We start from the raw sequence: 27,579 nt of genomic DNA on the forward strand, positions 1-27,579 counted from the left end.
AAAAAAACAAAAACAAAACAAACCCAACATAAAACCCTGGAATTAGGAAAATTATCCCAATCCCACAAAACACAACCCCTTTGCCAACGCTGGGGTTGGGTGATGCGGGCGGAACGCGACGGCTTCTCCCAAATAAATCCCTCTCCAGCTCGGAGACGTCCGCGGTGGCATCCCACATTTTTAGGATGGTGGGAAGACGCTGCCAGGATGTTTTAAGGGCAAGGTGGCCTTTCCAGTGACCCCCACCCCCTCCTTCCCTTCCCGCTCCCACGCCAAGCAGCTGGGAAGATGACGTGGGAAGCCTGGCTGCTACAGATGGCCCCGTGCTGGAAGGTGGATCTGGAATCCGGTGTGGTGATGCCTCAGGCTTTGGAGAGGCCTCTTGGCCAACAGCAGAGCTATAAACCCCTCCCTGAGCTCATAAAACCCCAGGATGGGTTGGCTTGGATGGGATTCTGAAAGCCCATCCTGTTCCACCCCCTGCCATGGGACAACTTCCACTATCACAGGTTGCTCCACCCCTGTCCAACCTGGCTTTTGTCCTGGAAGTTTTCCTTAAATAAAATCAGGGTTAAGAGCTTGGAAAATGGACAAGGAGCCACTAGAAGAAGTCACAATCCCAGGGGACACTCTGGCCACAAGATCCCACTGCTCCTTTAAACCACCCTTAAAAATTTCCTTATGAAGTACAAAAATACAATCCATTCCCTCCCAAGGGAATTTTCTACCTCCCAGGATCATCCAAGCCCTGAAGACCAGACAGCTCCTCAGCCTTCAGAAAAAATAATGCACCAGGCAGAAACAGGATGGAGGAAATTTTGCCAATCTGTTTTGTGGATCTGGAGTCTCCCAGCGTTTCCAGGACAATTACCAAGATGCCTGGATCCATCAGGCCAGCCCAGGAATGCTGACAGCAGTGTTAGGGAATTAGCAACATGTGCAAGATCCAACGGTAGCACAAATTTAGGAGTTTAATAATCTGGAGGAGATATCTTCCTGGAATTTTAATCTCCTCCCAGGAAAAATAAACTTCCCCCCCCCCCAAGGCTCTTAGCTATTAATCTCCTCACAGAATATTTAGGGCAATCCACATCTCCTGATTATAAAAGCCAGACAACAACTGCACGTTAAGTCCTTCCCTTTTCTTCCAAAGAATCCGGCTGGGCAGCCTGGCTGGATTTTCTGAGCCGAGCTGGGGGTTCATTCCCAAAAAAAAAAAAACACCCCAAAAGCACTAAAAATGGTCAAACCATCCTATTTTGTTGGGATAGTCACAGCTGGGAGATGCTGCCTGGGTTGGACCCTGTGATGGGATCACCACAAATCATCGATGCCCGGTGCTGTCCCCTCTCTCAAAAAAAGGGGAGTCTGGAAGGATTCAGCTGAAGGATTCAGCTCCTCTAGCAGCTCTTGGAGAGCAGTTCCATCTTGTACCTTGCAGAGAAAGCCCAGGAGATGCTACAGAAGGTGACACTTTTGCTTTAATGGCTGGGGCTGGCTTTGGCCAAGCAGAAGACACAAACCAGGCCCTGCTTTAGCACAGCTCCCCCCGACCCCCTTGAGAGCAAAAAAAAAAAATAATCCCGAAATTAACAATAAACCCGAGTTTCCCCCCACACTGAGGGGATCGTTGGACGCAGGAGCTGGGAGGTGGAGGAGCCTCGCTCACCTCTCGGCGCGGATCCGACCAGTGGCGCATTCCCGGGGCTGGGAGTCCTCACAGCCCAGCCAGGCTTGGGAAGCTTCCTGGGCAGCCAGTCCTGGAGCTCAGGGAACACCACGGAGCATGGTCAGTACATGGCCTCGTTGTCCCCCACGGTGGTGAAGGGGACGCCGCTGTAGGTGCTCTTCTTGCTCCTCTTGCTCTTCTTGCTCCACACCAGGAGCGTGCTGGCGCTCTTGCTGTTCATCAGGCTCTTCCTGCTGTTCTCCTTGTTGCTCTTCAGCACCCCGGATCCCGAGGACATCACTGCTGCCTTCCTGTCCACCTGCTTGGGAAAGGCGGAGAGGGGAGTGAAGCCAGGGCAGCACCCAGAGCTCCAAGGAGTTCTGTGGTTTCCCGTGGGATGGGACTTACGGCTTTGGGACATTCTGAGCCCTGCAGGGTGATGACTCCAATGTCCACCCCCTCCTTCCCGGTGCTCTTCAGCAGCTGGACAACCTCAGCGTGCTTGGACCACTTGCAGTCCTTGCCATTCACGGAGATGATGTAGTCCCCCTCCTTCAGCCCGGCTTCCTGCAGGGAATGAGGGAAAATGTGCATGGGTCATCAGAGAATCTTGGAATGCTTTGGAAGGGACCTTCAAGATCATCCAATCCCACCAGGGACACCTTCCACTATCCCATGTTGCTCCTTGGACAATTCCAGGGATGGAGCAGCCACAGCTTCTCTGGGCAACCTCTGTCAGGGCCTCACCACCCTCACAGGGAAGAATTTCTTCCCAAGACCCATCTAACCCTGCCCTCTGGCATTAGGAAGCCATTCCCCCTCATCCTGGCACTCCATCCCTTGCCACAAGTCCCTCTCCAGCTCTCCTGGACCCCTTTAGGCACTGGATGGGGCTCCGAGCTCTCCCTGGAGCCTTCTCTTCTCCGGGCTGAGGAGAAGACACAACTCTGCTCCAGGTATCTGGTCCACATCCCAATCTTTGGGGGAGATCCCAAAGAGGGATGTGATCCTGCTGCTAAGGAGAGTGCTGTTCCAGAGATGCTGGGATCTGGATGGATGGGTTTGGTGAAGAATGGCCACAGCTCCTTGGAAGGCCTGCACAATCCTGACTTTGAGTTAGCATGAGTCCTTGGCACAATATTGTACCAAAGATATGAAAAAAACTAAGTGTTAATAAGACAATGAAGAATAGATGAGAATTTAGGATGAGAAATCTGCAAAATGTATCTTGTGAAGTTTGTCAGGATGTGAATTCTGCAGAATGTATCTTATATAACCGCTTCATGTATCTTATAAGTTCCACTAAAAAGTATCTTTATAGAGCTCGGGTGTTATGAGCTGGACCAATAGAAATGTAGAAGTTAATGCGTGAAAAGCAGCAATTATCCAATCATAATAAAATACAGATTGCATGTTACCTTTCCAAAATACTATAAAAATGTAGCTGAAACTGTAATAAAATGGAACAAGCAGCTAACTCATACTGAGTGGTCCCTTGATTCCCAAACCCGTCTCCTACATGGGTTGGTACTGAGGGAGTGGGGAGACCCTTAGGGCACCCCACCAGGGATCCCCAGCATCTTCTGATGGAAAACAAAGCTGCCTCTGCTTTTTGGATGTGACATCTTGTTCCAGCCACTGTCACATCCCAATATGAGGGACAAGGGAGCTGGATGGGCTTCCAGCAGATAAAAACTGAGCAAAATTCCATGTTTTTCTCCTTAGCTATCTCCTAAAAATTAATCATTTCATGACGCCCACCTGCAAACCCCAGCCTGAGCTTCAGCAGGGATGAGTCTCCTCCTGAACTGTTTTAAGACCTAAAAACACCTGGAATCCCTCCAGGCAGCTCCCTTCTGGCATTCCCATGGGAACAGCAAGAAATTGGGATACTCACAGCAGCGCAGCCCCCCGGGATCACCCCGGCAATGAGGACGGGGGAGTCTCCTCGCAGGGTGAATCCAAAGCCGTTCTCTCCTCTCATCAGGTGGACTCTCCGAGCTGGATACCACTTGTTCTTGGCTGAGAACACGGAGAGGGGGCCCTGGGATAAGGCAGAAACATAGAAAGCACCTTTTCAACTCCCTGGAATTGTGCAGCCATGTAAAAAGCCCAGTTCCAGGGATGGGGAGGGGGCAGAGGAAGAAATCCTGTCTTTTGCAGGGAAAACAATCCCAGCATCCAAGAAGAAATGATGGGGGTTGAGGCTGTCCAGATCTGGGGGGTGCCACCAGGGGTTGGTCCAAGAGCAGGGTGGTGGGACAGGTCACCACTTCAGGGTCCCTTTTCCCCAATTCTTTCCTCTTTTTCCCACTTTTCCATCCCCACAGGAGCAGGATGTTCCTGCCTGCCCTGGGGCTGAGATGCACAAGCTCTCCCTGGGGTACTCAGGGGCTGACCCCACCTCAGATCCCACCACCATCCTGAATCCCAGTCTGGGCTCCCCAGGAACCCAAAAACTTAAAGAGGGCAGGGATAAAGCTCCAGTGGGATTTTTCTGGTGCCTCCTGACACCAAAACCTTTCTTCCCAAGGGTCCTGTGGGAAAAGCCCACCCAAAAGCCCTGTGCCTTATCCCCTGTCGCCGGAGGAGCTTTGTGACCCATTTAGGTGTCAGAGACAGATCCCAGCCCTCCTCCTGCTGCTCCTCCTTGGAAAACCGCTGGAGAGAGGGAGAGGAGGCTATGGGAGGAAGGAATCCAGGCAAGCAGAGCATGCAGGGGAGGAGCAGGAGACGGCTGCTCTCTTGGGATATTCCCATTCCTGGAGCTGTACGTACCAGCCTGTGGAAGAGGTCGGTCACCTTCACCTGGGAGAAGTTGGGGGATTTGATTTCGGGTTTCTGGTGCGTTTTGGCTGATGAGAGGGAGAGAAAAGCACAGACAGGGGGTGTAACCTCAGGCAGCTGGGGCAGCTGCTGCCATCCCAAAGATGAACTGTGACCCCTTAAGAGCCAGGATCTAAAATCCTGGAATAGTTTGGATTGGAACTCAGAGATCATCCAGTCCAACCCCCCTCCACAGCAGAACTCCCTGTGGAGTCTTCCCACCCACAAACGCCCTCCCCACCCCACAATCCCAAAAAAAACCCCCACTCACGATGGATGTCTGGAGCCTCTCCCGTCTCAAAGAAATCCTCCTCGTGGTCGATCTCGGAATATTTGCTCAGGGAGCGTTTGTGGGCAAAAGACAGGACCTCCTGCAGGATATCCATCTTCCTTAGGATCTTGCACAATCCATGGATCCTCATGGCTTCCTCGTGCTTCATGATGGCTTTTTTGAGGTGAGCTTTGCCTGTGAGGGAGCAGAGGGAGCTGAGCCCGACGGAGCAGCAGCTCCGGCGACGTTCCCGCTCGGCTGCCCACGGATTTCAGGAGCGGTGCCACCACCCCGCTGTGACTCAGGGACAGCCCAGTCACGTTCCCAGCCCTAAATGGGGTCGGTCCCAGCCGATGGAGGGCTGGGAAGGGACCTTGAAGGGTGACCTACTTCGCTCCCCTGACGCCGGAGCTGGCAGATGTTCCTGAAAAACCACCCCCGACGTCCCTCCTCATGCTTAACCTCAATCTCCTGAGCAAATTAACTTCTCTCCATCGCCTCGGATCCCTCGGGAACGGGAACACGGAGAACAACCCAGCCCTGTCCTCCTTGGGAAGGTGCAACACAACCCTGTTTTCTAGGCTAAGCTTTTCCTTGTCCTGCAGGTCCTGCTCTCCATCCTCTGCTCTCTGCTCCCTCTCCAACGTGTTCCCACCCCCGGGAAATGGAAGTGGTCGGGAAAGAGGAGCTGAAATTCCAGTGACCCACGGATATCAATGCAAAGCATCTCCTCCGTGGGAAACCGCAACCAAGGCAGCCGTATCCAAGGCTAAACTCCCAGAAAAGCTCTCTCCGCGTGTCTCATGGAAACACGTGTGCCTGTGGCATTTCACGTTCAGGACACACGGTGGCAACAGAATCCAGGGAGATGAGGTCTGCTCCACACTCCCGGAATCCACAGCCAGAGGAATGTTTCGGGGTTGGATGGAAAGAAGAGAGGAGACTCCCCCCTCTGAGAATTTTTATCAAATCTATAAAATGTGGAATGGTGGGGAATATTAATAATAATAATAATTAATAATAATAGAACCATGGAATGGTTTGGGTTGGAAAGGACCTTAAAACTAATCTCATTCCAACCCCATTCCAAAGGGGAACACCTTCCACTATCTCAGGTTGCTCCAAGCCCTGTCCAACCTGATTTTGGATATCTCCAGGAATGGAGATCCACAACATCTCAGAGTTTTTCTGTTCCTGTAAACCAAATCCAAGCAGAACTTGGTTTCTGCACATCTATTTTTCACCAGGAATGTTGAACAGAGCCTGTTTCCCCCAGGAAAATCAGGCAGAGTTGGAAAAGCTGATGTGAACCACACCTGAGGGTGTTGGTGTGGTGTCACCATAAAACACTTGGATTTTGGGGTTTATTTGGAGGTTTCAAGTGAAATCTGGCTGAGCATCCTGAAGGACCTTGCTGAGGCCAAACTCATTCCTGGTGGGATTTGCCTCCTTCCACACGTGTGCAAGGAGGGAAAAGAGCTCCTGGGGGAGGCAACACCCCAAATTCCAAGTGCTGAGTTTGCTCTTGATGCAGCCCCTTTGAGGACGGGCTGCCAAAACAGGACTTGAGCTGACTAAGCACTGCCTGTTCTTTCCCTGGAGCTGAAATTCCGCATGGGAAGAAGTTCTTGTCTCCCAAGAATTCGCTGCATCTGAAAAAGCCACCCCCTGAGCATCTGCTGCGTCTTGTTTTCCAGCCAAGTCAGCCCAAACCAAGGAGCTTCCAAGAGCTCCGTGTCCCTATGGATTTCTCTGCAGCACTGGGTGATGTTACCTGGCTCAGAACACCTGGAATTTTTCCTGTCAGAGCTGGACAGGTTGGGGCAAGCACCACGAGTTGGTCCTCACACCCTCAAGGGGACTGTGATGCCTTCCTGCTTCTCAGGAGAAATTTCCTGAGAAATTCCTCTTTGCGTGGAGAGACCCCCCTAAAATCTCATCGTTTGTGGGAATCGTGAAGGGATCCAGAAATTTGTGCTCACCCAGCTTCCTCCGCTCCTCGGGATCCTGCAGCAGGACACGAAGTGATGGCCCCTCTGGCATGGTGACGTGGAATTGCAGGAAAGCCTTCTCCTGCTCCAGCAGCTCGGCATCCGAGGGAGCTGCGGGAAGGAAATGGATGGGGACGGGATTAGGGAGAGGGCAGGGCCACCCAGCCCCCCGTGGCAGTGGGGACACGGGGACCAGGATGCCACATCCACATTCAGGTGGCCCTGGCAGCACCTTCCTGTCATCCAACCACAGCCTGCAAGGAATCATGGATGGGCACAGGGATGATCCCAGTCAGGGATGCACCAGGATCTGGGTTAAGGGCAGGATTTGTCCTGAACACGTCCCTTTTTTTCCTCTTTCCTGCCTTCCTTTGCTCCAATGAGGAAGCAGGATCGGGAACAGAGAGCCCTGGGATTTCCCCACCTGGAGGATATGAAGACAAATGAGACAACAAAATCAGGCAATCATGGAATGGTTTGGGTTGGATAGGACCTTCAACACCATCCAATTCCAGCCCCTTTCCATGGACAGGGACACTTCCATGTGGCTGTGCCATCCATCCTGGTCCAGGACACCTCCAGGGATGGGGCAGCCACAGCTTCACTGGGAATTCCATTCCAGGGCCTCACCACCTTCACAGGGAAAAATTTCTTCCCAATATCCCATCTATCCCTGCCCTCTGGCAGTGGGAAGCCATTCCCTGTGTCCTTTCCCTCCATCCCTTATCCAAAGTCCCTCTCCTGCTCTCCTGGAGCTCCTTTAGGCACCGGAAGGAGCTCTGAGGTCTCCCTGGAGCCTTTTCTCCAGCCCACAGCGCAACCAAGGAAAAACAGAGCATTCCATGGAAAAAACAGAGATGGATCCAGCTCTCCCAGGCTCTCCAAACCCCACACTAGGCTCTTTAAACCCTTTTTTTTAGCCCAAATTGTTCCTAATTCTCTTTGGCTCACTCAGGGTTGCACAGCACCCTCTTTCCCTGGACACAGAGTGGGATAAGAAAAGCCCCAGAATATTCCAGGGAGTTTTGCTGCTCCAAACAGAGGATCCCAAAGCCTGGTGAGCACAGGGATCCAGAGGGCTGGGAACTGGCAGCTCCAGGGCTGGCTCCCCCTGTGCCAGCTCCTGCCATGTCAGCATCCCTGAGGGATTGAACTGCAGCATAAGGAATTTATTCCCAGCTGGTTATGGAAGCAAAGTATTTGTTATTCCAACAAGAGAGAGGTGGGAGCAGGAACAGGAGATCCCAACAGCGGGCAAAAAAATTCCCAAAGTAGGCATCTCCTGCAGTTTTCTGCTTCCCACAGTGCCTGAGGACACCAAAAATTTTAGGGAGAAGGTTTGCCCTGCCCCTTGGAACCCCATGGAATCCCATCTCCATCATCATCCTCTCCTGTCTGGACCTTTAAGCCCTTCCAGCTCCACATTATCCCCCCTCTCTCCCATCTCCTTGCTCAATCCAGCTTCTGCAACGCCCACACGGCACAAGGAAGATTTTGGGCAGGCTCTGGAGCAGGGGAGGGTGTGAGGACAGTCTGGCAGCCACTGGTGTCACTGTCTCAGCACCGGTTTTGGCAGCCAGCCCTCAAAAAGCTTCTCAGCCACCCACCAGGTGACACCAAAGGTCACCAGGGGCATCTGCTGCCTACCCCCGGATCCTCTGCTCCATCCCAAAATTGCTCCCAGGGTGTCGGTGGTGGCACAGATGGTCACATCAAGGGTCACATCTTGAAGTCACGCTCCAAGTGACTCCACGGAACCACATGTACCTTGCTGCCACCACCCTGAGATTCCTGGGACATCCATCCACGAGGATGGAAAGTTAAATCCAATTTTTGGGTTTATTTTTGAAGCCCTTGGCTGGCCCAACAGAAAAAGTGACCCAAAGGATCACTTTGTAGTGATGTAGTGATGTAGGGCTGAGGTCAGCAGGCAGGTGACCCTTACCTCCCCACCCAACCCCAAAGGGGACAGCAGGTGACATCCCTCCAGCAGCTTTTTCCTCCCCTTCTTTGGATTTTTCCCTGTGGAAACCAGAAATATGGGAAAATCTGCCTTGGGGATGAACTGCTGAGTCCATAAAGAAGATCCATACCTCAGATCATTCCAAAAACTTCGGGTGTTGTATCCATAACCTCTTTTTTTGGGAATCCATCCCCAAAACCCAGGAATAATGTGGAATTAGTACTTGAATGAGCAGGAAGCTCTGCACACTCACCGGAGCAGTCACAGAGGGCGATGGCAGCGAAATAATGGGAGAGGGCTTTGAAATGCTCCGACTTGACGTGGACCATGGTGGTCCAGGAGAAGGGAACGTAATCCTTGACGTGGGGCTGGTTCATGGTCTGGTGCACCAGGGAATAAGCATCTTCCACCTGGGAAGAGATGGGATGTCACTCAGGAGATGGTGACAGCAGGCTGTGCTCTCCTGGAAGGTTTTGCCGACCGCAAAATCCCACCAAATCCTCTCCTTCCCAAAATCCTCACCCTTGCTGCCTCCTGAGCCAGCTGCAGGCGGGCCAGGAAGTCATTCTGGGCACGCAGCAAGGTCATCTTCTCAAAGACACACTCCTGGACCTGGGCCACCATCAGCCTCACCAGCATGGTCAGGGAGGCTGCGCTCATGTCCAGGCTGGGAGCATTGGAGAAGTTTTCCTTCAAGTAGTTAAAGGCACCTGGAGGAGGGAAAAGCTCCTGGAAGTTACCAGGCTTGTGAGGAAGAGAATCAGGCAGGTTTCCCTCCAAGAACATCGAACATCTCACCATCAGTGGTGGGTAAGAAGATCTGAGGTCCAACCCTTGCCATCTAAACCATCCTTGTGCCCAATTTCTTCTCCAAAGCCCTGAGTGCTCCCAGTTCCAGGTTCTGTTTTTCCCATGGGGAGATGGATCAGCATCTCTCCTCTCCACAGCTGGGACATCCTTTTGGGTGGCTGCTGGATCATCCCAACTCCCCAACCCACACAACCAACGTGGAGCCACCTCGTGCTCCATTTGTGATCCTACGGCTGCTCCCACCCCTTCCTGCACTTCTGTGGACTATTCCCACCTCTGGGAAAAGCTTCCTGGGAAGGGGAGGAAGAGGGGAAGCCACTTACCAGCTGCCTTCTGGAAGGCATCGATGGCCTGGTTGAGGCCGGGCAGGGAGGCGCGGTCCTGCCGCGCTCCGATCTGGGTGTGCAGTGCTCCCAGGTTGAAGAGGACACTTCCCTTCTCGAAGGCCAGAGCCCTCTGGTGGGATGGGACCCCCGTCAGGGAGTCATACCTGGAGAAGGGAAGAGCTGACAGCTGCCCATCCCCTGGTCACGGACCCCCAAAGTGTCCCTGTCATGGGCCGCAAAAATTGTCCTCACTCATGGGAAGGGGGTTGGAATGGGATGATCCTGAAGGTCCTTTCCAACCTAAACCTCTCCATGGATGCAGGAGGAGCCTGAAGGGTTTTCGGTGCTCAGGTGGGGTCGCAGGCAGCATTCCCATCATGGTACATCCCATGGGATTTGTGTTTCCCTCTCCCTCCCCAAACTAACCCACCCGAGGCAATGGCAAATCCAGGTCCTGGTGTCCACCAGTCCCCGCAGAGATTCCATTGTGGAAATTTGGATCCTGACTCCCTCCCCACCCAGGTGGGATAGGGAAAGCTGCACCCACCAGTGGAAGAAGATTCCCAAGGTTTTGGTGGGAGGGAAGAACCGGCTGTCGAGGAAGTAGAGCTGGTTGTAATATTCCATCAGGAGCTCCAATCCGGCCTCGTTGCGGCTCGGGGTGCGCATGGCCTGCCGGAATGGGAGAGGAGACAGGGATGGGAAAAGAGGAGGAAGCTCCCTGGGACAGGCTGAGAGCCCTCAAAGAATGACTGAGAGCTGGGAATGTTCACCTGGAGAAGGGAAGGCTCCAGGGAAACCTCAGAACCCCTTCCTGTCCCTAAAGGGGCTCCAGGAGAGCTGGAGAGGAACTTGGGACAAGGGATGGAGGGACAGGACACAGGAAACTGCTTCCCACTGCCAGAGGGCAGGGATAGATGGGATATTGGGAAGGAAATCTTCCCTGTATGGGTGGTGAGGGCCTGGAATGGAATTCCCAGTGAAGCTGTGGCTGCTCCATCCCTGGAAGTGTCCAATGCCAGGTTGGATGGGACTTGGAGCAACCTGGGACAGTGGAAGGTGTCCCTGCCCATGGAAGGGGATGGAATTGGATGATCTTTAAGAGCCTTTCCAACCCAAACCATTCCACGATTCTGAGGTTCATCCACGGGGAAAGTTTGGGTGCTGGGACACCCAAATGTAGAAGCAGCAGCCCAGGAATTGTGCTGGAAAAACTCATGGAAATTCTGATTTTATAAATCCTAGGGAATAAACAGGATTTTTTCCCCCTCCTTTCCCAGACTACTTTAACTTCCCTCTTCTCCAAGGCCTGCCTGGAGAGAGAGAAGTTGTTCAGCCTTGCCAGGGGTGAATTAATATTCATAAACAATGATTGCAGTATAAACTTTATTGCTGCTCTTTTGTAGGTCAGCAGGACACTGAGGACAGGGAAAACGAACAATTCCTGAATAATCTGTAATATTTTGGAACCTAAAAACCAAGTTCAAGGTGCTCCGGCATGGGAATGTTGCACCCTGAAATACAAGGATAAATATGGAATTTGGAGAAAGGATGAGGGAACCCCCACAAAGGAAATGTGGCATCTCCAAGGAGTGATCCTGGACAAGCCAAACTTTGGAAGCCAAGGGACACCAAACCTGTCGCAGCTCCATGAACTCCTTGATTTCCTTTTCAAACAGGACGCCCTCCTCTCCGTAGTGTTCACTGATGAAATCCTGGATTGGGAAACAGGAGAAAATCCCCATTTTTATGAATTAAAGGGATGTTTCTGGCAATTCTGTGCAAGAAGTTTCCACTTTTGCCCACAAGGAAGACTCCACTAAGTGATGATCTCCTCCCTTTCCTGCTCTCCAGCATCTCCAGACCTTCATGTCCTACCTTCCCATGTTTTAAGTTCAGTTTCTCTCCATGAATTTATTTTTTGTCAACTTTTCCAAACCAGAAAATGAATTTCAGCTGCTTCAGCATCCATCAGTGAAACCCCAAAGCTCACCTTGAGTGGTACCAGCAAATCCAGCTCCTTGGTCTCCTTCAGTCCCAGAGGGATCATGGGAACGCTGATGGATTCACTGGAAGAAGACAAGAACCTGTTTGGTGGTTGGATTAAAAATCTTGGATGGATCCTGCGGGTCGGAGATTAAAAGGAAGCAGCTCCTTGCCCTGGGCTTGTGCCATCAAGAGACTCCACATGAAAAAATGCTCTTCCCAGAAAGATTTGGGAATGGCAACGTAAGAGGAGAGGTACAAAAAAAACCCAAATAATTTTATTTTTCCAGCTCCTGCTTTTCAGAGGAATCCTGGATGTTGGGTGGGCAAGGCAGGATCAAGCCCTCACCAACACAATAGCCCCCTCTCATTATCCCCCCAAACTGCTGACAACTTGTTAATTAATCACTAATTGGGAAGGAAAACAGGCAAAGGAAGTTATGAAAACAAGGAGAGCAAGGCAGGGAATTTACACCCACATTTTCCTTGGAACAAACAGCTCCAGGAGCTATAATTAGTGCAGAAAGCCATTACTGCTCATTCCCTAATGAGAGTTCCACTGGAATCCAATGCCTGGAATAAACAAAGAGGCTTTTGTTTGGCCTGGGCATGGTTTTGGGTTGTCATTGCTGCTCCTGATTTCTTTTCAAACCAGGGCAAGCAAGTGGCAAATTGGGAAAACTGAGCATCCCTGATAGGGAATTGTGCCTGGAAAAGCACATGGATAGACACAGAAATGTGGAATCGTGGAATGGTTTGGGTTGGAAGGGGCTTTAAAGATCATCCATTTTCACCCACTGACATGGGCTGGGACACCTTATCCAGGACCAGGCTGCTCCAAACCCCATCCAACCTGGCCTTGGACACTTCCAGGGATACAGGGGCAGCCACAGCTTCTCTAGGAATTCCAGGCCCTCACAACCCATACAGGGAACAATTCCTTCCCAATATCCCACCTATCCCTGCCCTCTGGCAGTGGGAAGCCATTCCCTGTGTCCTATCCCTCCATCCCTTGTCCCAAGTCCCTCTCCAGCTCTCCTGGAGCCCCTTCAGGCACTGGAAGGGGCTCTGAGGTTTCTCTGGATTCTTCCCTTCTCCAGGCTGGACATTCCCAGCTCTCCCAGCCTGGTTCCAGAGCAGAGGAGCTCCAGCCCTTGGAGCATCTCCATGGTCTCCTCTGGATCTGCTCCAGCAGTTCCACATCCTTCTGCTGTGGGAGCCCAGAGCTGGATGCAGAATTCCAGCTGGGATCTCACCTGAGCAGGGCAGAGGCACAGAATTCCCATTTTCCTGCTGCCTATGCTGTGCAATGAGCCTGGGACAGGGGAGATTTCTGGGATGTGACTGCACACGAATGAGGCATTTCCAGCTTTTCATCCACCAATGCTCCCAAATCCTTTCTCCTCAGGGCTGCTCTCCATCCCTTCACCCCCAGCCTGGATTTGTGCTTGGAATTGCCCTGGCCCAGGTGCAGGATGTTGCACTTGGCTTTGCTGAACTGAGTGACTTTCATCTGGAGCTTATCCAGATCCCTCTGGATCCCATCCCATCCCTCAGACATGTTACCCACACAACACCTCATGTTGCCATCCAACACCATCCACCTCCAGAAAGGAAAAGGAGGGGAAAAAAATTCCCAGTATCCCAGAATTGTTTAGGCTGGAAAAGCCCTCCAAGATCGTTGAGTTCAAGCTGTGACTGATCCCACCCAGCCCAGAGAACCGAGTGCCACATCCAGTCATTCCAGGGACACTTCCAGGCATGGTGATTCCCGTCAACATGCTGTTGGGAAGAGCTATGGTGGGATTGTCGGGAAAGGGGGAAGGTCCAAGGGAAAATAGTTCTTTCTTCCTTATTTCTCCTGCTTTGGGACATCAGTGTCCAAAGGATGCTCCATCTATCCCAGAACATCCCAGTATCCCCTAGGAAAAGCTGATTTTTCTCTCCCTGCAGCTCTAGAAGGGAACTACTGACATTCCCAGGATGAAAATTTTCCAGGAATTCTGGCCCATGCCCAAAATTCTCCTCTATCGTCCAGCCACCACCTCCTGGCCCCTGACCATGGAAAGGTTTGGGTTGGAAGGGAACCTCTGAAGGTCACCCCAGCCATGGGACAGAGCAGGGCAGACAAGGCGAGGGCAGCCTTGCTCCCAGAAAAATTCCACAACAGTGGGAAAAATGAAATCCCAAGGGAACAGGCTGCTCTCCCCACACCCACCTGTCGTTCTGATACACGTCCATGCTGCTGTTGAGCTCCTCCAGCTCTTCCTTCAGGAGCTGAAGGTTGGAGTTTACGTAGCTCAGCTCCAGAGCCACCGTTTCCTTCACCTTGTGGTTGCTGGTGGCCCTGAAAGAAACCAATGGATCAAATTTCCCACTTTTTATCCATGAATTTATTTTTTCCTCTCCAGACTCAGTTATCCAGTGGTGCAATCCATGTGCATCGAGCCCACCCTTCCCACAGGATTGCTCCAAGCCTCATCCAAACTAGACCTGGACACTTCCAGGAATGGGACAGCAACAGCTTCTCTGGGAATTCTGTTCCAGGGCATCACCACCCTCACAGGGATGAATTTCTTCCCAATATCCCATCTATCCCTGCCCTCTGGCAGTGGGAAGCCATTCCCTGTGTCCTGTCCCTCCATCCCTTGTCCCAAGTCCCTCTCCAGCTCTCCTGGAGCCCCTTTAGGCACCAGAAGGAGCTCTGAGGTCTCCCTGGATCCTTCCCTTTTCCAGGCTGGACATTCCCAGCTCTCCCAGCCTTTCAGGATTAGAGAAGTCTGAACATCCAGAGAGAGGCTGAGCCCAGGCAAAACTGCAGTGCTGCATCCAGGAATTCCTCATCCAGAGCCACCTTGCCCATTCCCACTTCACCTCCAGTGCAGCTTCAGCTTGGCTGTGACCAATCCAGGCGCTCTCCCATCCCAAACAAACGGTGGGATTTGAGGAGGAAAAGCCTCATTTTGGGGTGCAAAGAATCCTCATGGAAAAAGAAAGGATTTGTGAGCTCCTGCCCTCCCTTCCCTGCTCCCGGCAGGAGCTGTAAACACCAGGGATTGATTCCAGCTGTTCCCAGCAGGACAAGCTCCCAGGCTGATTATTCCCTGCTTATCTCCTGCAAAGGAAAGCAGGGAGAGATAACCCAGAGCTGAAAGGGGCTCTGGCTGCTGAACCACGCTGGGATCCAGGGAAAACAGCACATGGAAAAGCTCTGCTCCACCAGGAAACTGCTCCCCTCAAGCTTTTCCAGAGTATTGACTTTGACATGGATTTTTTTTATGGATTGAATCCTTCTGGGTCCTGCCATGCCCTGGTTCAGGGCAGCAGAAGGAGCTCCAGGGTTTTCCTTTGAAATTCTGGTGGTTCAGTCTCCTCCTGCCTCCCCTTTGCCAGGATTTTCCAAGAGCAAAGAATTTTTTGATTCCAAACAAACCAAGCCAAACCACAGCACATCCAAAGATCCCCATGGCTGCTTCCACTGAAAAATCCTTCAGCATTCCTGCAATTCCCCAGGCAGCATCACCCTGTGTTTCCATATAAACCAGTATTTAATCCCTATAAACCAGGATTTAATTCCTATTTATCCCCCACACATCCCAACACCTCCAGGACACTATCAGTATGATTTTCATTCCCATATGGATTAAGGAGAGTTTTCCTTCCTTGTTCCCAGCCTCCAACAATTTCTTTGGCTCTCAGCAGGCCCCTGATTATTTTCCAGGTGTCTCAAACTGTCCAGTTTCCAGGAGGATCTGCTCCATGATTTTGCCAGGAATCTGTTACCTAGGAAAGGTTTTCCTGGGATACTTGCAAGTGCCAGACGCAGCACATAATCCTGGAATGTGTTGGGTTGGAAAGGACCTTCAAAATCATGGAATTCCACCACTCTGCCATGGCCAGGGAGACCTTCCATTATCCCAGGGCACTCCAAGCCCTGCCAACCTGCCCTTGGACAATTCCAGGGATGGGGCAGCCACAGCTTCTCTGGGAATTCCATTCTAGAGCCTCATCACCCTCCCAGACAAGAATTCCTTCCCAATATCCCATCTAACCTTACCCTATTCCAGTTTAAAGTCATTCCCTATGTCCTGTCACTCCATCTCTTGTCCCAAGTCCCTCTCCAGCTCTCCTGGAGCCTCTTCAGGCACTGGAAGGGGCTCTGAGGTTTCCCTAGATTCTTCTCTTCTCCAGGCTGGACATTCCCAGCTTTCCCACCCTGGCTCCAGAGCCCTTGGATCATCTTTGTGGCCTCCTCTGGATCAGCTCCACATCCTTCTGCAGTTGGAGCCCAGAGCTGGATGCAGAATTCCAGGTGGGATTTCACCTGAGCAGGGAAAAGGGGCAGAATTCCTGCTGCTACACTATCCCCAGGACATGGGGAATTTCTGGGATTTATTTTGTGATTTATTTTGTGATTGTTTTTTCTTTCTTTCCAAAAACCTGGACATTTTTGTCTCCCCCATTCCTCCACTCAATCCCAGTGTTTGGAGAAGGAAGGGAAAGAAAAAATTGATCTTCCCATTTATTTACGCAGCAAACAAATTCACAGAGCAAACACCACATGGATTTGTCTTTTCCAACACCCCATTCCTGCCAACTTTTCCAGGAAAAGACATGGAAAGGCTGACCAGGATTATTTTTTTTCCAAGCATTGGGTTAGTTTGTTTTTAAATTTAAAGGCAAAAATCCCAGTAAATTCAGCTCCAAACTGCCCCAGGCTGGACAATCCACAGCTTTTTCCCATCAGCACCAGGCTAAAGATCCAAAGGAATTTTATCCATGCACCACAAATCTTTAATTTTGAAGCAATAACCTTTAGACTTGCAACATAATCCCCCCCCTCCTCCTCATCCTTTAATTTCAAGCTTGATTATTCCTTTTTCTACCCCCCCAGATTTCCCAAGTTTCATAAGCCTGGAGCACCGGAATGCCAAGAAATCAACTTTATTACTCAGCTGGATTTGTGGGAGGGAGGGAAGGAGGGAGGGAGGGAAGAGTGGCTGCTCCAAAGAACACCCAGAGTGCTGAGCCAGCTGAAAAAGAGCCCCCTCAGTGCGTTTCCCTGATAATTAAGATGTGTTTTGCATCCTGTTTTTCCTCACTCCCCCTTCCCACAGCTCCAATTCCAACCAGGACCAGGCTGGTTTCTGCTGAGCCAGCACATTTCCCTCTTTTTTTTTCATTTTTTTTTTTTTTTTTTAAATATAACATAGGAGAGGCAGAAATTTGGATTCCTTGGCTTTTTTTTCCCCTTAATTAAATGAGACACAACAGCGTGGATGGAGCAGAGGGATCTCATCCCCCTGGAAAACACCATTTTTTTAATGGATCAACCATTATTCCATTTTTCCGGGCGCAACAGGAACACTCTGCTGTTAAATCATCCTAGTTCCAAAGCATTTGGATTATTCCAAAGAATAATTTTATTTTATCTGGGATAGAAACAATAAAAAAGGAGGTAAAATATTCCCAAAAAAATTTAATTTAAGGCAGATTTATGGATTTTTTTATATTGATGACCTGCCTAGCCTGGAATGTGCTCCAAAATATTAAGGGAAAATGAAATAAACACAAAAGATGCTAAAAAAAGTTGTCCTTGGGATAAAACCCCTGTGGATCTGGCACTTGATGACAAGTGGTGGCCTTGGCAGTGTTGAGGGAATGGTGGATTCAATCCTGAAGGGATTTTCAACCCTATTCATGATTCTAAAGCTGGATTTCATGGAACAGTTTGAGGTGGATCCTCAGAAACCTCCAGTTCCACCCCCTGCCTTGGGCAGGGACTTTTCCTTACCCCAGGTTGCTCCAAGCGTCATCCAGACTGGACTTGGACATTTCCAGGGATCCAGGGGCAGCCACAGCTCCTCTGGGAAACCTGTGCCAGGGCCTCACCACCCTCCCAGGGGAGAATTCCTTCCCAATATCCCATCTATCCCTGCCCTCTGGCAGTGGGAAGCCATTCCCTGTGTCCTGTCCCTCCATCCCTTGTCCCAAGTCCCTCTCCAACTCTCCTGAGCCCCTTTAGGGACAGGAAGGGGCTCCAAGTCTCCCCAGACCCTTCCCTTCTCCAGGCTGAACATTCCCAGCTCCCATCCTGGTTCCAGAGCAGAGGGGCTCCAACCCTTGGAACATCTGGACTCACTCCAACAGCTCCACATCCATTGGATCCACTTCCTGGGTTTTCAGGCTGGAGCTCTGCATTCCAAGCCCAACCTCAGCCAGGAATTCATTCCCATTACCCCATCTGCTCCCATCCTACTTTCTAACAACCTACCACCAGCTGAATTTTGGATATCAAGACTCTATTCCTGTCTCCAACCAAATTCCAGAGCCAGGGGGATGCTCAGGGCATCAGGACTCACCGGAAGAGGTTTTCTGCTCCCGCTCTCATCCTCATTTCCTTGTTGATCTGTTGGTTGATCCGGGCCCGGCGGTGCTGGAGTTTGCTCCGCTGGGTCTGGGCAAAGGGGTCACAGCCCTGCTGAGAGATAAAGGCAGGGTCTCATCCCAAATCCATGTTTTGGGATTCAAGGAATCCGCCAATTCCATAAATTGTGCACTTCCAGAGCCCAGAGTCACAGAATGCTTTAGGTTGGAACAGAGTTTAAAGATCATGGAATTCCATCCTTTGCCATGGGCAGGGACAGCTTCCTCTATCCCAGGTTGCTCTAGTCTGGCCTTGGACAATTCCAGGGATCCAGGGGCAGCCACAGCTTCTCTGGGAATTCCATTCCAGAGCCTCACCACCCTCCCAGGGAAGAATTCCTTCCCAATATCTCATCTAACCTTACCCTATTCCCTATTTAAAGCCATTCCTTGTGTCCTGTCACTCCATCCCTTGTCCCAAGTCCCTCTCCAGCTCTCCTGGAGCCCCTTTAGGCACTGGAAGGGGCTCTGAGGTGTTCCTGGATCCTTCTCTTCTCCAGGCTGGACATTCCCAGCTCTCCCAGCCTGGCTCCAGAGCAGAGGGGCTCCAGCCCTTGGAGCATCTCCGTGGCCTCCTCTGGATCCACTCGAGCAGCTCCACATCCTTCTGCAGTTGGAGCCCAGAGCTGGATGCAGAATTCCAGGTGGGATCTCACCTGAGTGGGGCAGAGGGGCAGAATTCCCATTTTCCTGCTGCCCACACTTCGGGATGAGCCCAGGACACTGGGAATTTCTGGGATGTGAGCAACAGGTCACATTGAGTTTCTCATCCCTCAGATCTTCCTCTGCCCTTGGAATAACCATTTTATTCCCCAATCCCACGTGCTGCCAACAGGGATTTCATTCCCTGAGCTCTTCCCAAACTCAGCCCTGAACAGGAATTCCACAACCCCTTCCCAGGCTCTGGACATGAGCCAAGATCCAGGGGGGCTGGACATGAGGTCAGTATGACCCCAAAGCTTGGGAAGAAATGTGATCCCAAGGCCATCTCCGGGATATGGAGCACAGGGAGTCAGGAGTTCACGGAGCCGCAGGAATGAGGGGCACACGGCACTAAATTGATTCCATCCTTTCCGCGGCTCCGGCTCGGAATTCCTGCTGACAAGGAAAACACATCGAATTCCCGCCTTCAGGAAATAGCAGCCACCAAATTTCCCTCTGGCTCACAGGGTTATTATGGGATGCCTCAGGGAATGGGGCTGCCACGAGGAGTGTCCCCCAATCCAGGGCCATAAAAGCTCTGCCCAGGTGGGGAAGATTCCCATTGTGCAACGGAAGACTTAGAGGCATGGAATGAGCCTCTGGAAGAACCCTGGATAAAAAAAAATCCCTGGTTGGGAAGGCACAAAGCTGGGAAGTTTAAGAGCATGGAATGTTCTGAGCCTGCAAAGCATGGGAAGATTCCAAAATCATGGAATGGTTTGGGTTGGAAGGAACCTAAGAATCATCTCATTCCAACCCCTGCCCTGGCACAGGTTTCCCAGAGAAGTTGTGGATGCCCCTGGAAGTATTCCAGGCCAGGCTGGATGGGGTTTGGAGCAACCTGGGATAGCGACAGGTGTCCCTGCCCATGGAATGAGAGGATCTTTAATGCCCCTTCCAACACAAAGCATTCCATAATTCCATGGAATGCTTGATCACCTCTCAAAAGCAGAAAATTTTGCATTTCCATGGACTTCAGCTTCCTTAAAATTAATTCCTCACATCTGAAGCCCACTGAGCGCTGCTTCCTTTGGAAAAGGGTCTGGGATTAACATTGGGATTTTCATGTAAGGGAAAGATTGGAGCTCCTAATTGGTCTCTTGGAGACTGAGGAATCAGAGTGACTCCAGCTGGTCCATAAATCTGTGGGATTAATGTTTTACAGTGATCCGTGAATTTGATGATAGGAACAAGCTGGAAGCATAAGACCCCAATTATTCTGGAAAAGCAGTGGGATTTGAGGAAAACACCCCAAAAGCTGCACAAATCTTTGGTCTGAAACACTCAGGAGCAAATAGAGGAAAGCTGGATGCAGAACTGTCACTTCTGGATTTGTCCTGGGGGGGAATCCACCCATCCTGTTTTCTTCCTAGAAAAAAAAATTAAAACCTCGGAATCAGAGAAAAAAGGGGAAAGGATAAGGAAATCGAGCCAAGAAGTAAAGAGAAGGTGCTCATTAAAATTTTAAGGTTTAATTTCAAATTGTCATCTCAGAGATGAGATGTCTGAGAGCTTGATAGATGCAGAGATAACCGTATGCAAATATATGCAAATGAGACCATTCCAGGCTCCCCCTCCGTGTCTCCAGAGCCACAGAAATCCATGCAAAGCTCAACAGGTGGGAAGTTTCTCTTCTCTGACTCCAGCTCTTCCTGCAAATTCCAACAGCCTGGAGTCCTTTCCACCCCTGGCAAAGGTTTGTTTGGAAGCAGACAGAGGATTTTAAGGGAATTTTTTTGGGAAAAGGGAGTGAAAACCACCTGGAGACACAGGGAAAAGGCCTGGGAAGTGCAGGTGGGATGATGGAAAAGTAGAAGGATTATCCAAACCCAAAATAAAGATCGTTGTCTGGAGGGAAGGCACCTGTAATGAAGGAAGGAAAGGAGTGGGATGCAAAAGACACTGGGATGGCTCCACAAGATATTCCAAGAGGGTTAAAAACTCTTCCCTGCAGGAGCCATGAAAGGATTTAGCAAATTGATTTGACTTCTTGTGCTGGGAAGGGCTAAAGCTGTTTGTGGAGCTTTTTTCCCTGGCTTCTCCATCAGATTTAATCGGATAAATTCTCAATCCCTATCCAGGCTCCTAAGCCAGCAGCAAAAAGGTGCTGGAAAACAGGAACGCCTGATATAAACCCAAAGCCTTGTGAGGTTAAGTCAGGAATTCAGGATCAAGGATTTCCTGTGATCTCCACACATTTTGTTTTCCTCAACATTTATGAGGCTGGCAAAGTGCAGGAATATGGGATTGCTGCACATCTTCCCTCAAGAGGCTCTGCCTTGATCCCAAAAAATCATCCCTGGCTTGCATGGATCAATAGAAACATCATTCCATGAGGAACAACCAATCCTCATCTGCAGGAGTTCCTGGAGCGTCACAGATATAATTCCACAAATCTTGGAGCAAGAAGGAAATTTGGCTCCAGGAAAGCATAAAGGCCATCTTTAAATCCAAATATAAATGAGGAAAATAAGGAGTCAAGCGAAGAGCATTCCACCTTCCAACAGTTCAAAGGATCCCAAAGCTTTTCCTGTCAGAGCTCCAAGTGAAAACTAAAAACCCCGGAATGAGTTTCCAGGGATTTAAATGTAACTTGCATAAAGGGGAAAAAAAAATCCCACCAAAATCCCACTGTTAGGTTCCAAAAGGGATTTTCCTCACTGAATTCTTCTTTGCTCAAGCTCCTGAGGTCACCCCTGTAAGGTCAGAAGAAAGAGGGGCTCTTTCATCTGGGCTTTGGGGTGCACCTGGGGACACCTGGAAAAGGGAATTTGGGGGTTTAAGAAGTGGCTCTGGAGATAATCAGCCCATTCCTTCCTGGTTTAAAGGTTTTAAAGGAATAACAAGCACAGAACTCTTCCATAAGTTGTGGAGGAGCCATGGAACAGCAGCTTTTGTTTGTACACAGGGAATGATGGATCAGAAATGCATGAGAATGAGTGAGGTGTGGCCAGTCCTGACGTTTATCACCTGTGACAAAGCAGGACTAGAGTCAGGAATTGGACTCTGTGATCCCCATGAGTCCATTCCTACCCATATCCTATGATTTCATTGGAAAAAGGCTCTTCAGGCCCAAAAAAGTCAGAGGAAATCCCTCTGTGTTCCACCCTCACATGCAAGTGACAATGGAACCAAAAATCCTCATCCAGGCTCTCCTCATGAGGGAAAAGAAGATTCCTTGAGATCCTTTCCAGAGGGAATCGAGACCAACAGCTCCCCTTTGAGGGACACCAAGGATTCTCCAACCTTATCTTTGCAGGGAATGTTTGGAATGACTCAAGGGCGTTTTTCACTTCCAGCCACCTCTCCCACTTCCAGAGGGCCCATCCAGGGTTATGAGTCCTTAGGGAATGTTTGCTCAGGGTGGACTTTGAACTTCCCAGCCCCAGGAGATGAAGCCTTGGGTGACTCCTGGGTGACAGCCACACCCTGAGAGTGATTTGTGACCTCAGTGACAAAAACAAGGCGGCAGCCTCCCTGTTTTCCAGCACCAGGGAGAAACTGAATCACCTGGAGGAAGAGGAGGAAGGCTGTAAGTCCAAAGGGTAATTTCATGACAATGGGATTCTTTCTGCTCCTTTGTGGCTGGAAGCAACAGAGGAAAAGCAAAACTGAACGATATTAAGTGAAACGTGGGAAGGGGAAATGGGATCCTTGGAAGTGCTGTTGAAATTTCAAGGAAGAGAGAAATGGAGATGCAGATCCAGTTCCTGAAGAACTGGCACAGATCAGGAATGTGCTGGTAAAATCCAGGCATGGATCTCTCCAGAGAAATGAGGAATGGGTTAGTAACTGGGAGTTATCCCAGCAGGATTTGCAGGAAAAGCTCCTGGAGATACTGGGAGAACCTGTCTGGATCCCAGAAGCTGCTCCACAGTTCAGCTGCCCAAGACTGGACCAAGCTGGGCCATGCCCAAGACCAGTTTTGGCCACAAAGGAGTCACCATCAGGATTTCTCCCAATGAGGGAAGCCAGGGAATGCTCAGAGAGAAACTGAGGAAGTTTAATTTGCATGGAGACTCAAGACATGTGGGAAGAAGAGTCATCAGCTGGTGCTGAGCTCAGCTCCACAGGCAACCCCACCTCCAGGGAGACCCCTTCCCATTCCCAAGGACAGGGAATGAAGGAAAGCAGGACTCCAGCAAGTCTGGATTGCTGCCATGGGTGTGGGCAAACACACAGAGACCCTTTCATGCCAGGCAAAGGGATATTGAAGGGATGACGGAATTGTGGAATGGTTTGTGCTGGAAGAGACCTTTAAAACCACAGAATTCCACCCCCTGCCATGGGCTGGGACACCTTCTACTATCCCAGGTTGCTCCAAGCCGCATCCAACCCGGCCTTGGACACCTCCAGGGATGGGGGCAGCCAAAACTTCTCTGGGAATTCCAGTCCAAGGCCCCACCACCCTCCCAGAAAATAATTCCTTTGCAGTATCCCATCTAATCTCACCCTACTCCAGTTTAAAGCTGCTCCCTGCGTCCTGTCCCTCCATCCCTTGTCCCAAGTCCCTCTCCAGCTCTCCTGGAGCCCCTTTAGGCACTGGGCAAAGGGGTCACAGCCCTGCTAAGAGATAAAGGCAGGGTCTCATCCCAAATCCACGTTTTGGGATTCAAGGAACCCGCCAATTCCATAAATTGTGCACTTCCAGAGCCCAGAGTCACAGAATGCTTTAGGTTGGAACAGCGTTTAAAGATCATGGAATTCCAACTCTTGCCATGGGCAGGGACAGCTTCCTCTATCCCAGGTTGCTCCAGTCTGGCCTTGGACAATTCCAGGGATCCAGGGGCAGCCACAGCTTCTCTGGGAATTCCATTCCAGAGCCTCACAACCCTCCCAGGGAAGAATTCCTCCCCAATATCTCATCTAACCTTACCCTATTCCCTATTTAAAGCCATTCCTTGTGTCCTGTCACTCCATCCCTTGTCCCAAGTCCCTCTCCAGCTCTCCTGGAGCCCCTTTAGGCACTGGAAGGGGCTCTGAGGTTTCTCTGGATCCTTCCCTTCTCCAGGCTGGGCATTCCTAGCTCTCCCAGCCTGGCTCCAGAGCAGAGGGGCTCCAGCCCTTGGAACATTTCCATGGCCTCCTCTGGACCTCCTCCAGCAGCTCCAGATCCTTCTGCTGTTGGACCTCAGGACTGGACCACAATCCATGATCCCAACCCCATCCATTGGGCCCCGTGGTCTGTGGCTCCAACCTCAACCCCATAAATTTCTCCCACCAAACACCAACAACCTCTCCCACTCCAACAAAAACCCTAAAACATCAGGGATTTATTTCCATGCCCTCTTAGCAGCACCAGCATTTCCTAACACAAGAGTTTTCCCTCCAAACAGGAAGTTTCCAAGAGCACAGATGATCCAGCAGCTGGAAAGCCTGCAACAGGATAACTCTGAGCACCTGTTTTCATTCCAGAACCACACTGGTCTTTAAAGCATTTTCACAGAGCCAGAGCTATCAGCTGGAATTTTTATTCCTCTTTGGAATCCACAAGTTTTTGAGTCAGGCCAGCACAGTAGAACTGGCCAAGTGACCCTGCTTTATCCACATTATCCTGTGGGACAGAGAGGAAAACAAAAGCCAGGGAATCACTGCACACACAAAAACAAGCTTGGAAATTCTCCTTTTTTTTTTTTCCAGGGTTATCCAGAATTTCCTTCCTTTTTCCCAGCCAGAAGCATTTAAGAAATTAATATGAGCTGTTATAAGACAAGAGGGGAATGACAAGAAGTGGGTTTTTACTCCCTGAAAAATCTATTTATATAGGAAATTCCCTGTCATGGAATTAATCTCATGGAGCACCCTGGCTCCAAGCTGGGTTTCTGTGGGAGACAGGAGCAGCTAAAACCTCTAAAACCTTTTATTGAGAATATGGTTACATCACAGAGCCTTTGAACAAATGAGGGGAGGATTAAGGTTTTAAATTTCCCAAGTGGCCTCACTGGTGGTTCATACAGTTAGCAAGAGGAAGGAAAAAATAAACCCAGGGGTGGGAATAAAAAATCTGGGAGATTGGGGATTTTAAACAGCACAAACTGCAGCTAAAAATTGAATTTTAGGAGGGTGAAAGTGCCCTGAGGTGGTGGGGAAGGCACAGTCAGGGCAAGGTGCTAGCGGGGAACAGGTGATTTAAGTCTTCACTCCTAGGACAGAAAACTTGGCAAAATAAAAGGATTAAAAATAACTTTTTCAGCAGCATTCAGGATCCCCTGCAAGAGAGAAAATATGGATCCACACTCCTGATGTCAGGGTGACAAAAACAGCAGGAAAAAGGTTGTATTGATAATTTCTTTTAAATAACAACAAAAATAAAGTAATAGAGCTGATCAGGTGTTCTACTGCTTTAATTAAAAAATAATCATATTATGACAGAGGCTGCTGATGCCCTGCCCAGTTGTCCCTCCAAAGCGTGACAATATTTTCCATGTTTTTCTTTGTGCTCCAGACCCAAAGAGAAAAAATTGGGGAAAAAAAATCCCAAATCCCTCCTGTTAATCTTCCCTCACGAGCAGCACCTGCTCTTTAGACAAGGCTCTGAGTTAAACCCCGACCTGGTTTAAGGTTGCAACCTCTTGAGCTGCAGCCCAGGCTCAAGTGACTCCAGATCAGATTGTTCCAGGGGGGAAAAAAAAAATCCCTTCCAGAGCTTGGCTGAGTTTGGCTTTCTTGGTTATTTGGGATTTATTTTAGGGGTGTTTTCAGTTTTGGGACTTTTTGCAAGAAGAGCTCCACTTATGCAGTGAACTCGCTGCTGGTTTAGCCCATTAGATCTCAAAGGGCAAAACTAATAGGAAAAATGCTTAAATAGACCCCAAAATGAATGTTTTCCACGTTTTCTTGCTCCCTAAAACTTCTCTGACTCCAAGAAATCAGGAGCCTAAGGACAATTCCCACTGATTCCATCCTACTTGTTCCTAATTAAACAACGATACCGGCAGAGCAGTCAGCCCCATCTCTCCCGCACATCCCGACTTTCCTTGGGAGCAGATCCAAAGGAAAAAAAAACTCCTCAGGAAGCACCACCTTGCCCAGCACCTGTGGGAGCGAGGGGCCAGACAGGGAACACCAGGCTGGATCAGCTTCCCGCGGGCAAGAAGGAGGAAAAAAGCCAGAATATCGGTGAATTAGGTGAAAAGCAGCCTCAGGGGAGGCTTGGGGATGGAGCCAACAGAAAAGATGGGATTCGGCAGTGGAGTTTTAGGGAGCTGGGAGTTGTTAAGGGCTGTTTATGGGGCAGCGACATTTCCACCCCTAGCAGGGCTGGATGTCCCCGTGCCCCCATCCATGGGGACAGCCATCCATCCCTATGGATGGGACAGGGATACGGGGCCAGCCCAGCCCATCCCATCCTCACCTTCCGTGTGCTGCCGCTCTTCGAGCCGTGTAGGAGGACAAGGCCACCGTCCCTGTCCCCATCCGGGCTCTCCTCCTCGGGGGGCATCATCTCCAGGGATGCCACATCCACAGGCTGGGAATGGGGGGCTGGAGCTGGGGGGCTCCTGCTTGAGCTCGCAATGGGGTTTGGGGGCTCGGCGACCCCTCCTTTAATCCCACAGGGGTCCAGATCCCAGGCCTGTCCTAAGTGGGGGTTTAAACCCCCCCTCCTCAAACCCTTCTCTGCTCTGTCGCAAAGCCCCCTGCACTCAACATCTGGCCAGATGTGAGCCCACAGCTTCCCCCCTAGCAGAAATAATTTAGGTCAAAGAGGGGACACAAACCCCACAGACCCCCTTTGTAAAGCTACCCCGGGTAGGGGGATGTTAAATCCCACCAGACCATAAAAGGGGGGATGTTTAAAACCCCCAAACCCCGCTTGGAAGAGCTAATCTAGATCAGGGAAAAGGGAGTTTTACCCCCCAAACTCCCCTGGCAGAGATACCTCAAATAAGGAGGTGCTTAAACCCCTACAAACTCTGTTTACAAGAGTTACTCCAAATGGGATGGGGTTGTTTAAACAGAGGGATTCGGGATGGGGAGGGAGTCAAACCCTCTGCAAACCCCTTTACAGGGCTACCCCAAATTGGGGGGGAACCCCCCAAACTCTCTTTGCAGAGCTATCCCAAAAGGCGGGGGGGTGGGGAGTTTAAACCCTTCCAAAACCCCTTTTCAGAGCTACCCTAAATACAGGGAGTTTAAACCCACCTTATACGGCGGCCCCAGATGGGGCGGGAGGTTAAACCCCCCCTCCCCTCGCAGCGTAAACGCCCCCAAAATCCCCCTCCTAGAGACACTCCAGCCAAGGGGACCCCCCCGAGCTTCCTTCCAGAGCCGAACCCCGCCGACCGACAACCCCACCCCGGGGTGCCCCGGGACCCTCCGGCCGTGCCCCCGCTCACCCCCGGCGCCCCCTCAGGCCCCGCCAGCCCCAGAGCGATCGCGGCGGCTCCGCCGAGCGCGGGGCATAAGCAGGGCGGAGGGGCGGGGCTTAGCTGCAACGCAACCAGTGAGAGAGCGTTGCAGCGTTGACGGACAACGATTCTGCCCAATAGAAGCGCGGGATTGGGAGAGGCGGCGGGGGGAGGAGCGGAGGGTCCGTTGCCTGTGGCAACGGTGGGAATTAGAACGCGGGTGACGTCACTAAGGGGCGGGGCTACAAGCCCCGCCCACAG

General features: G+C 50.8%; 1 protein-coding gene across 3 annotated transcripts; it reads right to left on the reverse strand.

Annotated features, from left to right (window-relative positions):
• RHPN1 (rhophilin Rho GTPase binding protein 1) lies at window positions 1-27,151 on the reverse strand. 3 transcript variants are annotated; one of them, XM_088065141.1, is made up of 15 exons: window positions 26,325-27,151; window positions 18,205-18,323; window positions 14,061-14,189; window positions 11,850-11,925; window positions 11,494-11,571; window positions 10,404-10,528; window positions 9,854-10,020; window positions 9,243-9,430; window positions 8,974-9,130; window positions 6,749-6,868; window positions 4,767-4,961; window positions 4,448-4,524; window positions 3,567-3,713; window positions 2,078-2,236; window positions 1-1,988 (listed from the first exon to the last, which is right to left on the reverse strand). In XM_088065141.1, exons 1-15 carry the CDS (start codon window positions 26,412-26,414, stop codon window positions 1,791-1,793), a joined length of 2,025 nt encoding a protein of 674 aa, XP_087921267.1. In that variant the 5' UTR covers window positions 26,415-27,151; the 3' UTR covers window positions 1-1,790. The 3 variants fall into 3 exon arrangements, with proteins under 3 accessions (XP_087921267.1, XP_087921261.1, XP_087921269.1); XM_088065135.1 differs by having other exon boundaries at window positions 1-1,991; XM_088065143.1 differs by lacking the exons at window positions 18,205-18,323; window positions 26,325-27,151 and adding an exon at window positions 14,717-14,852 and having other exon boundaries at window positions 1-1,991.
• Between the last annotated feature and the right edge of the window lie 428 nt (window positions 27,152-27,579).

This window comes from Pseudopodoces humilis, chromosome 1 (genome assembly GCF_049639895.1).
Source record: "Pseudopodoces humilis isolate 2021_Gansu_Grassland_sample_001 chromosome 1, ASM4963989v1, whole genome shotgun sequence".
NCBI lineage: Eukaryota > Metazoa > Chordata > Aves > Passeriformes > Paridae > Pseudopodoces > Pseudopodoces humilis.